The 16,292-nt window shown below is 39.2% G+C and overlaps 1 protein-coding gene across 1 annotated transcript in view; it reads right to left on the bottom strand.

The window, feature by feature from the left end:
* The window catches only part of LOC130920238 (transmembrane protein 255B), a 28,855-nt gene extending 12,811 nt beyond the window's left edge, over positions 1-16,044 (bottom strand). Inside the window, exons 1-3 of the mRNA XM_057843297.1 lie at positions 15,822-16,044; positions 15,138-15,280; positions 14,976-15,038 (exon numbers count right to left, since the gene is read on the bottom strand). Of these exons, the coding sequence (XP_057699280.1) occupies positions 14,976-15,038; positions 15,138-15,280; positions 15,822-15,885 (270 nt within the window). The 5' untranslated portion in view covers positions 15,886-16,044. The remainder of the gene's footprint in view (positions 1-14,975; positions 15,039-15,137; positions 15,281-15,821) is intronic.
* Between the last annotated feature and the right edge of the window lie 248 nt (positions 16,045-16,292).

The following is a 16,292-nucleotide window of genomic DNA, read 5'->3' as shown; positions in this document are numbered from 1 at the left end:
TGTTTTTTTTTTTTTTTTTTTGTTACTGTCGCATTTTCCCCGATATCTTAGATGATAAATAATGGATCCAAACAAAGAAAAATTGAAAAAGAATGTTTAACAGGGTAAATATATAAAAAAGAAAATCTCGACCACTCCTTGTTGTCTGTGATTTCTGCATCACGACTCTTGTTATATCACCATGTTTCACCTATAAAATCCCCCCAAAATCCAGCTGTGCCCATTCATAGCTGTGTCTTGACACTCGGTGATACATGCTGCATGGAATTTTTGGATCGAAACAAGGTCAGTACGCGATAATATCTTGTTAAAATCGTGGTGTCTTTAATTATGCTCTCTCATGCTCTCGCGTCCAGTTAGGGTTTTGCTGTTTAAATTTTTTTTTTTTCCAAAATGCCCTCCTGTTAAAAAATTTTCCTCCCCCGAATAATTGAGATTTGAAGCTTTCCAATGATGTACCGCACATGCATATTGGACAATTTTGAAATTTGGCCAAATTGGGGGTATCGGAGCGGAATTTCAAGTCACCTGAGTGTTTTCCGCCAAATATAGTTTGTGGATAGTAGCGATAGCCAATCAGATCACGAGTTGCGTCAGCAAGGCCAACTAGTTGGCCTCGTTGAACATGACATGTACGTGTCCTGTAATTGAATAATCACTTGCCATACCCAGCAGCACTATGCAATGCAGATCAACAAAAGCACATCATAGCTTTTTACAAGAATTGAAGGAGAAGAAAATGTAGATTGAATGGGAGGGACTTGTAAAGCCATTTTCAAAATGTGCCTTCAAGAAAAGCTGTCTCGTGTGAGACGACGTCAGCCAACCCACGAGCTAGTTAACTTATCCCATGCAGGAAAAGGGTTTCTGCGCCACTTTCACTGCAAATTCTAATTGTTTGAAAATGTTCAATATGATCTTTGGAGCTTCACTGGATATGCGAACTTAAAGGGAAGTTCAGAATTTTTTACATTAGGCTTTATCTTCAGGTTAGCAGGATTTAATTAGTCAGTGGAGTTGGTTTCGACAAATTCCATGCAGTTTGTTAGTTATTTGTTAGTTTCAGGACTCCGGAGTGGCTAAGCTAGCACGAGTCAATTGGGTTGGCTAGCATGCCAATTAAAAAAAAGAAAAAAAAGATGAACAGATAAAAAGATAGTAACAGAGCTAACTGTTCAAACGTAGCCATGTCGTGGTCAAAGAGTAAACAGTACACTCCGTCAGGGTGATTAATTTGGTCCCTTTCGTTACCAATAAAAAAATCAGCGGTCAAAAAACTGATGTGACATCACTCCATTCTGCGTGCCTACACAGCCTGTTCCCTGCAGAGCTGCTGGATTACAAAGATTGCAGTTCATATTCCATTTACTGACATGCAATGGTAAATTTTAATAACTTTATCCTGAAAACATAGTCAAAAATATTAATTGCATGGTCATTGGTGATTCTCATGCATGCATATGACGTTTTTTATTGGCATGATAGCAAACCCCATTGACTTTTTAGCTTAGCCACTCTGGAGCTTCGAAACTATCAAACTGCACGGAATTTGTTGAAACCAACTCCACGGACTAATTAAACCCCCGCTAACTTGAAGATTAAGCCTAATGTAAAAAATTCTGAATATCCCTTTTAAATTGTTTAAACAAGGAAGTAACTAGCCACAAAGCACATCTGGACACTCACAAGCTATGATGTTTTTAAAAACCTTGGAGGACACAAAGCTTAACAAACAGGTAAATTTGACAGTACCCCATAGAGTGGTAAACTTTAATTGCTGATGCGGGTTTATTAATTTTTAAAAGCTCCGCATGATATACATGATTAAGGTAATGCATAATTTTGTGGTGTATAAGTGTGTACATTATTTCTCCAGCCGTGGTGTCATAAATGATGGAATTATAAGAGGGTATTTATTCAATGAGGACAAAGTAGGACATCACTGACCTAGATGTGAAATGTACAGCCCGCCAACTGTTTATCATTGATATATATTCGAGCTGTGCAAATACGGTTTGTTCGTTTTTTCTTTCTTTCTTTTTTTTTGCGTACACCCTCTCTCAAATAACATGGAATAAAAGTGTCTCTACACAGCTGTACTGTGACGTTTGGTTAGTAAATTGTCTATTTCAAGTTGTTGCGGTAATCATGTTTTTTTTTTTTTTTTTTTACCATTTGGTGTCTTTTTGCGTTTGACTAATTCTTGCTAAATCATGGTAACCCTATGGAAAAGAAAACCAGCCACAAAGAAAGGAGAATTTCACCGACTGAGGCTCAGTTACATTGCATATTAGGTGCCATGAATAAGTGCCTGATTAACTGTAAATTCAAGGTTATCAAGTAGACCCGTGCGGGCCATAAAGCGAGCTAGGAAAATGCAACGGGCAAAAGGGCATCAAGAAAAACGTTCAAATAATATTTGATGATAGCAGTATTCAAAAATTATACAAGACAATAAAACAAAAGAACAATAATACATATAGTAATCAGTCTTTAAATAATAATGAAATCATTTTTCTAATGCACCTTCTGCCCGTTTCACTGTTTGCTGTGATGCGGTAATTTTACCACTGTCTCTAATCTCCATCACCTCTACGCAGACCAGTGAGCTACCTAAAGGTGTTATTTTTAGCTTCCGCAATTGAGTGACGTTACAGTGACGACGTCATGAAAAGACAAAAGTCCTTTTAGAAAGAAGAAGAAAAAAGGAGAGCATAAACGTGAAAAAGACAGAGGTTTGTTGTGATGAAAAATAATTTTTTTAATTGCATAAACACGTATATTTAGCACAATTGCAAGGTAGCGGTTATTTACAAAGAGTTGAGATGACATACTGCTAAAGATAAATTATATTGTATCATTATATTGTATCAAATATTTTCAGTATTCAGCCAGCTATGGATTAGTGTTGGTTAAATTTACTCCCTCTCCCATTTGAGAGAAAGCTGGACAAAGTGTATGGGGGACTAAAATTGTGTCTTGCTGATTTTCATGATGTGAAGCACTTTTACCTTGTGTTAAATTGTGCTATTCATATAAATTTGCCTTGCCTAAAAGTGCCAAAGTTAATTAAATAATACAGTGGGGAGAACAAGTATTTGATACACTGCCGATTTTGCTGGTTTTCCCACTTGCAAGCCATGTGGAGGTCTGTAATTTGTATCATAAGTTCTCTTCAACTGTGAGGGATGGAATCTAATACAAAAATCCAGAAAATCACATTGTATAATTTTTAAATAATACATTTGTATTTAACTGATTTGATACATTACCAACTAGTAAATATTTCGGCTCTTAGTTTTTTTGTAAGAACCCCTCCTGTTCTCCACTCATTACCGGAAGTAACTGCACATGTTTGAACTTGTTACCTGTATAAAAGACACCTGTTCACATGCTCAAACCAACAAACTCCAACCTCTCCACAATGGCCAAGACCAAAGAGCTGTGTAAAGACATCAGGGATGAAATAATAGACCTGCACAAGGCTGGGATGGGCTACAGGAAAATAAGCAAGCAGCTTGGTGAGAAGGTAACAACTGTTGGAGCGATTATTAGAAAATGGAAGAAGTTCAAATTGATGGTCAATCTGCCTAGTTATGGGGTTCCATGCAAATCTCACCTCGTGGGGCATCACTGATCATGAGGAAAGTGAGGGATTAGCCCAGAACTACACGGCAGGACCTGGTCAATGACCTGAAGAGAGCTGGAACCACAGTCTCGAAGAAAACAATCGGAAACACATTACGCCGTCATGGATTAAAATCCTACAGCGCACGCACGGTCCAGCCAGTCAAGCCAGTCCATGTCCAGACACGTCTGAAGTTTTCCACTGACCATCTGGATGATCCAGAGGAGCAATGGGAGAAGGTCATGTGGTCGGATGAGGCCAAAATTTAACTTTTTGGTCTAAATTCGGCTCGTCGTGTTTGGAGGAAAAAGAAGGATGAGTACAACCCCATGAACACCATCCCAACCGTGAAACATGGAGGAGGAAACATCATTTTTTGGGGCTGCTTCTCTGCCAAGGGTACAGGACGACTGCACCGTATTGAGGGGAGGATGGATGGGGCTATGTATCGCCAGATCTTGGCTGACAACCTCCTTCCTTCAGTGAGAGCCTTGAAGATGGGTCGTGGCTCGGTCTTCCAGCATGACAACGACCCAAAGCACACAGCCAAGGCAACTAAAGAGTGGCTCCGTAAGAAGCATCTTAAGGTGCTGGAGTGGCCTAGCCAGTCACCAGATCTGAACCCGATAGAAAATATATGGAGTGTTGCCCGGCAGCAGCCCCGAAATCTGAAGGCTCTGGAGAAGATCTGCATGGAGGAGTGGGCCAAAATCCCTGCTGCAGTGTGTGCAAAACTTGTCAAGGACTACAGGAAACGTTCGGTATCTGTAATAGCAAACAAAGGTTTCTGTACCAAATATTAAGTTCGATTTTTGTGATGTATCAAATACTTATATCATGCAATTAAATGCAAATTTATTATTTAAAAATCATACAACGTGATTTTCTGTCTTTTTTGTATTAGATTCCGTCCCTCACAGTTGAAGAGACCTTATGATACAAATTACAGACCTCTACATGCTTTGCAAGTGGGAAAACCAGCAAAATCGGCAGTGTATCAAATACTTGTTCTCACCACTGTATGTTGCCTTGGGTACCAAATTGGTCAGGAACAGCCCTGCCTATCAAGGCATTGTAAAACTGGCCAAATTTGGTCCCAGCCGCAGGTCATAGAAACACTTTCTCTAAGATTTTGTGTGTGTGTCTTTCTACAACCCCAATAGGGACAGTGGTAAGAAACAGCAGCCAATGAGTTCCCTTTCAGGGTTATAAAAAAACAAAAACAAAAAAAACCCAACTACAACAAAACCAATTTTGTCCATAGGTGTACTATAAATGCTCAAATGTGAGTGCGTAGGCCTGGAGTAAAGTTTTGTTTGTTTTGTTTTCATTTAACTCATTTGCTCCCAAAAACGTATAAATATGTTCCATTTTTAATTGTTTCAGTTTCCCAAAGATGTATTTATACGTCTTTTACGATTTTTTTTCAAAAAAGACATCTATGGGTTCTGATTCAATTTAGCTCCAAAGCACAAAGCTGAAAATCAATTTTAAAGCAGTAAAACTGGCCACTGGAGGGAAGTAGCGCATTTGGTAAGTCCCGCAACACGATTCAACGGCAACGAACGACCAAGCCGCACGGCTGGGAAGACGACCAAATGAATGCCAGGTGGTGGACGACTGAGTAGAACAACCGGTAGGATGCCCGGGATGCCAGGCGCTGGACGACCGAGCAGAACGACAAGGACCACTACAGCAGCGGACGATGCCTTTGAGTCCGTGCTGCTTGCGAGCAGAGCCCGCAGTGACTCAAAAAAATTCATCTTTATGAGACAGGCGGCGATGAGGGAAAAGTTAAACCGGCTGTCGTGGCCGGAACAGCGTCATCTTTCAGTTAGTTATGTGTAAATAAATTGTTACTTTGCTATCAAAAACTCTATTTGTCTTGTTGTTTATCTTATTTTGTAAAAGGAAAACATTATTCAGATGTTTGGGATGTAACTAAAGCAAAAAATAGCTGTGTTAAAGTCAAAGTTATGTTTGAAATGTACGCTTTCACAAAAAGCTCAAGTTCTCAGTTTTTTCATCAGAAATAGGAAAATTGCATCAGTCAAAATCCAGTAAAACGGCCGGTAGCGAAGGGCCTTGCTCCAGTGAAAATGGCTGGAAGTGAATGAGGTACAAATCCAAATCCAACTATCTACTTATTATTTCTAATCAAACCAAATAAAATGATCAATTATGTTAGAGAACTGAATCTATGTCTTACATGAGAAAGATTTCTGAATGTTGATGGCTGAAGATATGGGAGGGAAATACAGCCTGGTTGAAAATAAGGATCAAGTTTGAGTGTGGGTTTTTATCTACTCCCAGCCCAGACTCTCCACTTCATTAGCTGTTTAAATGCCTCGACTTTTATGGGCTCCAAGTGGGAGATGAGGCCAGCAGCACAGACAATGGAGCTTGACAAATGCATGACTTCACATTAGTGTAGCGGCAGCTGTCTGCAAATAAAACACACCTATGCCCTCCAAACAGAGCCTCTAATCTGCCCTTCATTTGCTTGGAAGAACCATGCAAAGCAGCAAACTTAGAAGAAGTGCATTAGCGTAACAAGCTGTCTCGAGGTAAATGTGTTTTATACATGCTGTAACTAAAGTCACTACAAGGTCTTTTTACAGTGCTCACTGGTCCAGTGACAGAGCACCACAGCACAGGTAATAAGAATTGAACATCCCGTTGCCAGTTAGCTAAAATACAGTTCTGCGCTTCATGCTGCAAGGTGACCGGGAGGACTTTTCTCAGTGAAATATAGTGCGGACGTCGGCGAGAACAGAACTCTAGTTTGCTGAAGCGTCTAATCATAAAGTAAAAGCTAGTGTGTTGAAAAGTCGACGGTATTCGATAAAATGGAGCACAGAGAATTTCATGCTTAAATCAAATTAGAATGCTTTGTTTTCTTACAATAGAGAACCTGGATTGATATATTTGTTATTTCCCCAAGAGGTCTAATAATTAGCCTCTAATTTATCTTTAAACAGATGACAAATACTATTCAATGTTAATTAATTCATAGACATTATTTTATACATGAAAAGTGGATTCATTCGTTTATTCATTCATTTGAATTGAATTCCTTTTGCTTCTGCCATTTAGCTATACAGGTATTGGGATTATTATTATTTTTAAATCGTTACTCTCAACTCAGATAAAAATTAATTCAATCTCGGATGACTTTGTTTGCAAGCGCAGCTAACTTTTCTTTGCAAAATGCTCCTATAGTATATGTCTTATGTGTTGGAGTGTATCAGAGTCTGAAGACGCTTCATGCTGCACATCAGCACTTGTCACTGTGCTACATTTCAGTTTTCTTTACAGAGCAACTTGGCGGCTCTCATCTTACAGTAAAAGTCTCAGGAGGGAAGCGGACACCTGCATGAGTCCCATCCAGTGCCATTAAAGTTTCAAATACAAACTACTGGTGAAAAAAAGTCAAAAACCACAAGACATAGTATTGTCACATACATTTAAAAATATGTGGTTACCGTATGTGTACTCTGGCTCTGTTCAAAAATATTATTTGATAAGTTTAGTTTTCATGATCTAAATAATCTAATTTGCATACCACCAAGATCTTAAACAAGAAGCAGTCATTTTTATATGATTTTATATTTAACATTCAGCAACAAATAGTTGATAGCACTGATGATTTACTGTATTTCTTCTACTTTTGCTCAGTTCTTTTGATCAGATACACGACACTGACAAGTATATCTGAGCCGTCACACTACACCATCAAGTTCACATGAAAAATTAACTACACACACACACACACACTTGGTCGCCTTCACCATTTCTAAAGACAGCACAGAGAATATTTAAAGAATAAAAATCTCCATTTTCTCCAGACATTCTAATTAAAACCGTTCAAGCATCTCAGGTAAAAAGCGTTTCTATTTGGCAGGGTGTCTTGAAGTCATAGTGGGAACTGAAATAATGCTGCATTATGATCAACTTGTTTTTAGGAGTGAGCGGTTGAAGTTTAAAAAAAAATGGCAAAAAACACAGACAAGACTGAAAAAGCAGTTTCTGCTTTTGCACCCCTCTTTAAAATAAACTGCTGTATTTTAAGCCAAGAGAACTGTTGTTTTTCATAGAACAATATGTCTATATGTTGCCATAGCAGTTTCATGGTGCATTAAGCCCCCCCAAACTATTTTTAATTTGTCCGTTTTACCTTGGAGACCACCGTTTGTACACTTTTGTTTCAACCCAGCCATGAAAAGAAGTAATTATATTTATTATTCGAAATGTTTATCATTTTTAGCTTAGAATCATTAATTGACGTCTAACATTTAGTTTAAAAAAAAATAATTAAAAAATTATTCACTCGCATATTTTAAACTTTTAAACAAATAACGTCACAATGAAGAAAAATAGTGTCTGTAAATAGGTCACAGATATCTACCTCATAACCATCGCTTAATTGTATTTTCTTTGTTACTCTCGCATTTTCCCCGATATGTTAGATGATAAAAAAATCGATCCAAACAAAGAAAATTTGAAAAAAAAATTTGAAAATGGTAAATATTTGAAAAAGAAAATCTTGACGACTCCTTGACATAAGCGATTTCTGCATTGCGACCCTTGTTATACTATCGTGTTTCACCCATAAACCCCCCCAATAAAATCACAAACCTTAAGAGACCAGAAGCTAAAACACAAACATTTCACGGCTGAAATTAGCAGCACGATCACATATGTGGGTATCATATTACACAAACAGGCACTTAAACTGCGTGGTCGTCCCAAGTCAACAAGGCCACTCAGCAAACAACCAATGCAAATTCAATTTCTACTCTGGCCACTGAAATAGAGTCAATCAGAATCTCTTTGAACACAAATGCAGTCATGAACAGGGGCAGAAAGCAAGAAGACGTCACCATGGTACAAAGTAATCATATTTTTCCTTATAGTGGAACAATTACCTGGAACTGACAGTGCCAGAATCATTTATGCATGTCTCCTTTCCCCATTAACCATTTACTGTATCCGTCTCACCTCCTCAAAAAGGTGTTATACATAAAGTACGTAGCTACTGTATATTTAGTGAAATTTCAGAATGAGCCTAAAATGCACTACTGTATAAGCTGGGGGTCAGCAACCCACGGCTCTTTAGTGAGGCCCAAGTGGCTCCCTGGAGCTTTTTCAAAAATGTTTGAAAATGGAAAAAGATGAGGGAGGGAAATATATTGCTAGTTTTAATATGGTTTCTCATGTTTGAATGTGTTTATTCAGATTTCAAAGAGTAATAGAGAGACCCATATGAGACATTTTTTTCTCCCCCCCCCCATCCCTCCCAACAGAAAACAAACCGAAAATAAAAAAGGAAAAAAAAATAATAATAAAAAAAAAAAAAAACTGTCACAGACATGTACATCAAGCGTAAATATTTTAAGACCGTTAGTATACAACAGAATTTTCATTCCTCTATCTTTGTTGAAGGATGATCCACGTATTTGAGAAAGACCCCCCAAACTTTATGGAATTTTTGTTCTGAGCCGCTCATCACATATCTGATTTTTTCGAGTTTCAGATGGAATAATACCTCTTTGATCCATTGTGATGTTGTCGGTGGGGCTGCATCCTTCCATTTTAAAAGGATCAGGCGGCGAGCAAGCAAAGTTGAAAACGCAATGATTTTACGCCCCCCGATAGGTAATACTAATCTCTCGTGCATGACCCCAAAGAGTAATATAAGTGGATTAAGTGGGAGTTTGACCTTCATCGTATTAGAAAGTACATTACAAATGCCTTCCCAGTATTGTTGTATCTTGGGACAAGCCCAGAACATATGTGCTAAAGTGGCCTCTTCTGATTTGCATCGGTCACATGCCGGATCAATTTGAGGGTAGATTTTTGCCAACCGGGATTTAGAAAGGTGAGACCTGTGTACAATCTTGAACTGGATTAGGCAGTGCTTTGCGCAAAATGAAGATGAATGAATTCTCCTCAGGGCCTCTGTCCACTCAGTTGTGCTTATAGCAGTGTCAAGGTCCTTCTCCCATGCTATTTTGATTTTGGACGTAGAGGTGGGGTTTAAATGGGAGAATGATGTCAGCATTATCGAGATTGCCTTTTTCTTGGTAGGGTTAAAACACATCAAACTATCAATTGCATTATTATGAGGTTTATCTGGGAACCCTGGGATGGAGCTTGATATAAAATGTCTTGTCTGTAAATATCTAAAAAAAATTAGAAACCGGAAGACGATATTTTTGGGACAATTGTTGGAAGGAGGCAAACTTGTTTTCAATATAAAGATCTCCGAAATTCATCAGCCCCTGTCGTTGCCACACCTGGAAGGTGGAATCCTGCATTGCGGGAGGAAAAAAGTTGTTTGATGCTATTGGACTTAATAAACTCATGTTATGGAGACCGAAGTGTTTTCTAAACTGCATGTAGATTCTAACAGAGTAATAAACTATGGGGTTGTGGCGTGGCATATTCTGTGATTGAGAAATGGAAGTACCGACCACAGATGGCAAGGACAAGGAACTATATGAAAGTTTCTCCATTTCCATCCATTTTGGTCCTCCATTGTTAACAGAGTAATATACCCAGAAGGACAAGCAATAAAGGTTTGCAGCCCAGTAATGATAGCGAAAATTGGGGAGAGCAAAACCACCATTGTGTTTTGTTTTTTGGAGGTGTTCTTTCCGGAGACAGGGTTTCTTGCCATTCCAGATAAAAGCTGATATTATAGAATCAAGTTTCTTGAAGTAGGCGCTGGGGATGAGCACGGGGAGAGTCTGAAAAAGATATAAATACTTGGGTAGCACCGACATTTTTATAATGTTCACTCGTCCGACCAGTGAGAGTGGAAGAAATGACCATTTAGATAAGTCTTGCTGAGTTTTGAGTTGTAGTTCATAAAAGTTTTTCTTATACAGTTCTTGATAATTCTTGGTCACCCGGACACCTAAATATGTAAAGCCTTGCTCAGATATCTTGAATGGTGCAGAGAACTTTTGCAGTGATGCCTTGGTAATATTTAATGGAAGGAGCTCAGTTTTATGTAAATTTAATTTGTAACCAGAGATACCACCAAATTTGGAAAAAAGCTCCAGAGCATGGTTAATTGACGTTTCGGCTTTGGAGATATAGAGCAGTAGATCATCGGCGTACAGGGACACCTTATGTTCTATGTTGTATCTTAAGATGCCTTTAATACACTGGTCCTTCCTTATGGACGCGGCCAATGGTTCAATGGCTAGTACAAAAAGAAGAGGGCTAAGGGGGCAACCTTGACGTGTGCCGCAATGTAATCTGAACAGTCCAGAACGTTGATTATTAGTTAATATCGTCGCTGAGGGGCATGAATAGAGCAGTTTAACCCATGACACGAATCTATCGCCAAAACCAAATCTGGCCAGAGTTTCAAATAAATAATCCAACTCCACTCTATCGAATGCTTTCTCCGCATCCATAGAGAGGACGCATTCTGAGTCTGCTTGACTAGGAGTGTACAGGACATTTAAAAGACGGCGAACTCCGAAGAAAGAGCGCCTGTCCTTCACAAAGCCAATCTGGTCTGGTGATATTAGATCAGGCAAAACCTCCTCTAAACGACGTGCTAGTACTTTGGCAAGGATTTTGTAGTTAGTATTCAAAAGTGAGATTGGCCTATAGGATGAGCACTCCAAAGGATTCTTGTCTTTCTTTAAAAGTAAAGTAATGCTAGCCTGGTTCACGGTGTTGGGGAGAGAGCCCCTATCAAAAGACTCTGCGTATACTGCTGTGAGGATAGGTGCTAGTTGTTGAGAAAAGCTGGTATAGAACTCAGTCGGCCAGCCATCGAGGCCGGCGGATTTTTGGGTCTGCAATGACTTAATTGCTGTCACAATATCTTGTTGCTGTATTGGTGCATCTAAAGCGCTAATCTGGTCCTGCGATAGAGTTGGAAGGGGCAAATCTCTAAAGAATTCTGCTATTAAATGGGGGTCACTAGGTCCATTGGAGCTATAGAGCTCCTGGTAGTATTGATAGAATGTTTCATTTATTCTGAGGTTTCTGTAGGAGGAAAAACATGACACAAACGTTCTTCTAATTCATTATTTTGTAATGAAGTTAAACTCGAGGCGACATCGTACAACAGAGTAGTCACGTGTTATGTCATTCTCTATAGCATTCGGTGCAGAGTAGGGATGGGAATCGAAATCCGATTCCAATTCGGATCCGGTTCCTAGTGTTTCGAGGCCTCGACATCACAATGAAAAAGCCTTAAAGATCCCTTTAAAGAGTCCTGAAGACGCATAGTGCGTCGTGACTGTCTTGTTGTCCAAACGCATCAAACTAGCATGGCGCCAAGAACCATCCGCTCCAAAGTCTGGCTACACTTCACCAGGAAAGCGGGTGAAAATGAAAGGTTACGATGGTTTAGCACGAAGCACGAGCATTGCAGCCGTAAACATAACAATGACAGCACGTAGGTTCAAACGCTCGAAAGTGTGTCTTCATTTCACGAGGAAAAATTACAACAAAACGACTTGCAATCATTGCAAGGTGGAGATAACTGCATCGGGAGGGAATAGACTACACTGTCCTCACCGAGACAGCTATACAGCTAGCTAAACTCCGAAATTAGGATACAGAAGACATTGGTATAATTTGCTGACTTTATTCAACCATCACTTGAAGAGTGAAACTAAAAATAGAAATGAAACAAATCAATTTCGTCCCCAATAACAAACAGGTTTGCATCAACGTAAATCAGCGATGATTAGCTGCTAATTCAGTAATAACAACACAGTTAGCATGCGTTCGCTAGCATTAGCACATCGTTCACACTACTACACAACTGGATTTAAGTGTCTGTTAAGTGTTCTTCTTCGCGTCAGGACGCGCAAGGGCGCCCCCACTTGAGCGTGAAAGCACCATAAAAACTAAAAGGCATGCATTTCAATAGACCCTACCCACCGACGTCACAAAACCACGTGCTCGCTGTATGGTTCCGCCCACTTGTCCGTCATTTTGTCTCTGTATTAGCATTGGTTTCAATTGATCGAGGAATTTAAAATGCATTTCATGGAAGACCCGGTGCTTTCTGATGCCGTAAACTCACTGGATGTGTTGCATAAAAGGCGTTATGTGGAAAAGCTTCGTTCTATACAGTCGCCAGATCCATATTTGATGCCCAAATCGATGTTTTTCGACCCACTGTCTTCGCCCTGTCTGCCTGACATCTGCTACGCTGATATTTACAATTATCTTGTCCACACAAAATCAGCCTATTCTCACGAAAATTTGAAAAACTTCAAGAGCTGGAGGCTTATAAATACTTTGTTGCTGGTTGGGTGAAACAGGTCCTCATCCACGAAAATTCGGCAGGAATCTATCTTGTGCTTGGAAAGGTGAGTTACAAAATTTTCAATTCAAAATCTTTTGTTATTGCTAACATCCACTGTCAAGTCTAATGTATTTCATGTCGTTTGTCAATGGAGTTAAGGCTTTTAATGTTCATATGGTTTAGCGATAGCACTCTCACTACATACATACGTGTATGTTGTCGGCGATTAGCCTAGCAATGATCTTAATTGTGGTTATTTGTCAGCCCAAAACCCTCTAAGTATATCTTAAATGCTTCTTACCGGATATAAAATGACTACTACATAGTCTTTGGTGATTTTTTGGTGCCCAGTTTTCACGTCGAATTGCAGCCGTCCATTTCGCTCTCCTCTTTGGATCCCTCGGAATACGGTAAAACCTCAAGTCTCTCCTTCCATCTTCTCTGTTAGTGCAACCAACAGCCAAACACGCCTTCACCATTTTGATTATTAATGTTAAGGAGCAGAAAAACACGCCGTAAATAGGAGGAATGTACGTAGCCGTAACAGGTTAACACTATGTTTTGACGGACAATTGGGCGGTACCATTCAGGAGAGCGGAGTTGTGACGTCACGTGGGTAGGGTCTATATACTGGTAAATAATACACTTTAACAGGGGTCCCCAAACTGCGGCCCGCCCCGACATTTGGTCCGGCCCCCTGAATAATGCCAGAGAGCATTTTGAATATATATATATTTTTTTCTCAATAGTGTTATTTATTTTATGGCCTTTTTCTGTGAAGAACTCAGAGAGGGTTATTTGGTTATTATCTATTTGATTAATAGTGTTATTATTATTAATTATTATTATTATATTATATTATATTATTATTTTTATTTTATTTACTTTTGTTCCGTGAAATATCCAGAAAGGGTTATTTGATTGTGGCTTTCTGAAAAACAATATTTTTTTACATTTAGGCACTCCTGCAATCGTCACACTTTTTCTGTTACAAACTGACCCCGGCCCCTCATCAGAGAAGGGAAAAGTTATGCGGCCCTCACTGGAAAAAGTTTGGGGACCCCTGCAAGTTTAACACATATTGCTAACGGCAGACCAACGACTTACAGTATATGCCAATATATACCAATATTTTTTATTTCTATTAGAAAAATGTTTCAGTAAAATGTTAAACATTGTTGTGCATTTGCCACTTATTGCCACAGTTAATATTGAGGCTTTGGGCCTCTTTTGACCTTGTTGTGAGTTTGTAAGGTTGTGACTTCTGATTAAACAAACTCGATGCCAATCAAAACGTTTGTTCTTCTTTTTCCCCAAATTAGAATCGATAAGAGAATCGATAAAGAATCGAATCGTTAAGCAATATCGATAATGGAATCGGAATCGTAAAAATCCTATCAATTCCCATCCCTAGTGCAGAGAAAATAAAAATTTACCTTATTTTCCTCTATGTAAGGCACATCGGAGTAAAAGGCGCACCTTCAATGAATTGCCGATTTTAAAACTGTTTTCATGTATAGGGCGCACTGCATAATAAGGCGCGGTAGCAGTAGTAGTAGTAGTGTTAGTGGTTGGCGTTGCGATATGCATCCACAAGATGGAGCTGAGCTAACCAGAATGTCATGCTATGAGTAACTAATATTGATCCATATTTAAGACACATCGGATTATAAGGCGCACTGTCGGCTTTCAAGAAAATTGAAGGCTTTCAGGTGCGCCTTATAGTGCGGAAAATACAGTAATCATGAAGGCTGTAGCCATTTTAGTAATTTTGATAGTAGGGGGTTAAGCTAATATAGATACATACAACATTTGTTGCCTTCATTATAAGTCTTTCAATTTTTTGCGCTCCACGCATATTTGATTTTGTTTTTTGCTCCAATTTGGTTCTTTCGAACTACTCTGTTTATCCATCATATGCAACATATGTTACATTTTGTCATTTTCAGCAACTGTTTGGGTTACACATCAGTGGCCAACAAAAATCTTTATTGTGTCACGTGGCTGTCCCAAATACAACTAAATAACTAAATGAATAACGGTGATCATGAAACTTACCATAGGTCTGCGGTTTTCTACCAGATGGATGCCAACGATGCCCAGAAATGCCCCAAAACTCAACTAGATTAGGACATAAAGCAAAGGTGGTCTGAGTTGATAAACTTAGGCAGGACTGCAAAAGTGGAGGTATGAGCAGGTAAACACATGCTTGCCACTCACAATAATCCCTGGGTAATAACCTGCGACGGGAATATTGTCAGTGCGAGTAGCGGAGATCAAACCAACGGCCAACACCACCAAGGACAGAATCAGCAGAGCCACAGTTACCCACAGAGCTGTTTTCCTCCTCCGCACATAAGCAACTGTGGATAGATTATATTGTTGAAGATTCCCAAAGTGACAAAAATTTAAGGGTCTTTGAATTACAAGCAGTCCTAGAAAAATTTTTTTTTAATTTGTGGCATTGAAGCAGGGAAGCCAGAGATCTCTGCCATGCACTCAAGTACATCCATCCATTTATTTATAGTGCGTATCCTTGTTAGGGTCTCCGGTGAGCTGGAGATGCAGCCAACTGACTTTGAGTGATTTTTGTATTTTTTTTTTTATTTTAGTTGATTTCTGTTAAAACATGAAGAAATCATTGCAACCACTTGTGAAGTGCAAGCCCAAATATTTGGTTTGCAATGTAATAAATCTGCATGTATGATCAACATTGCTCTACATGCCTCTGTAATCAGCTAAACACCAAATATATTATAGTTAGCAGAATCCCTCAAAGGGAGTTTGGTGAAAAATCAAAACATTGTAAAATAATGTTTCGATTACATTTCCTCAACTTTTCTGGGGTCAAAAAAACTACTTGCCGTGTAGGGATTCAATTAAAGAGAACACATCAGACAGTACCTTCTGGATCAAGGATCTGTGTATCTGGTGGCTGGGTGATCTGCTGAGCTTCTGGCTGTTGCATTTTGATTAACAGAAATGAAACCCCCCCAAAAAACAGGTGGGTAAATTGTGATCTCAAAAAGCTGACTCGTTGTTATCGAGCAGTTTTCACTCCTATTGATTCACTCCAGCTATTACGTCCTCCAAGGTTTCTACTCACAAACAAAGCATGATGCACATTTAAACATGTTTGTCCTCTAAAAGAAGTATTCATCATATCTGAACCTGAGCTCAGGAGTCTCAACTTTTTGGAGAGAGAGAGATACACACAGAGAGAGAGAGCGAGAGAGAGACCAATCAGCATCCCGAGTTCAGCCCAGTGTTCTCTTCCAACCTCATGCATCTTACATGAGTTTGAGTCAGCAGGGTAGTTTTATATGACTGCTCATGATGATGCTGGCTTGAATCAGAGTTTGAGCTTTTAGCACC

This window comes from Corythoichthys intestinalis, chromosome 1 (genome assembly GCF_030265065.1).
Source record: "Corythoichthys intestinalis isolate RoL2023-P3 chromosome 1, ASM3026506v1, whole genome shotgun sequence".
NCBI lineage: Eukaryota > Metazoa > Chordata > Actinopteri > Syngnathiformes > Syngnathidae > Corythoichthys > Corythoichthys intestinalis.
Note: the sequence above shows the minus strand (reverse complement) of the source record. Positions and strands in the feature narration are given on the sequence as shown.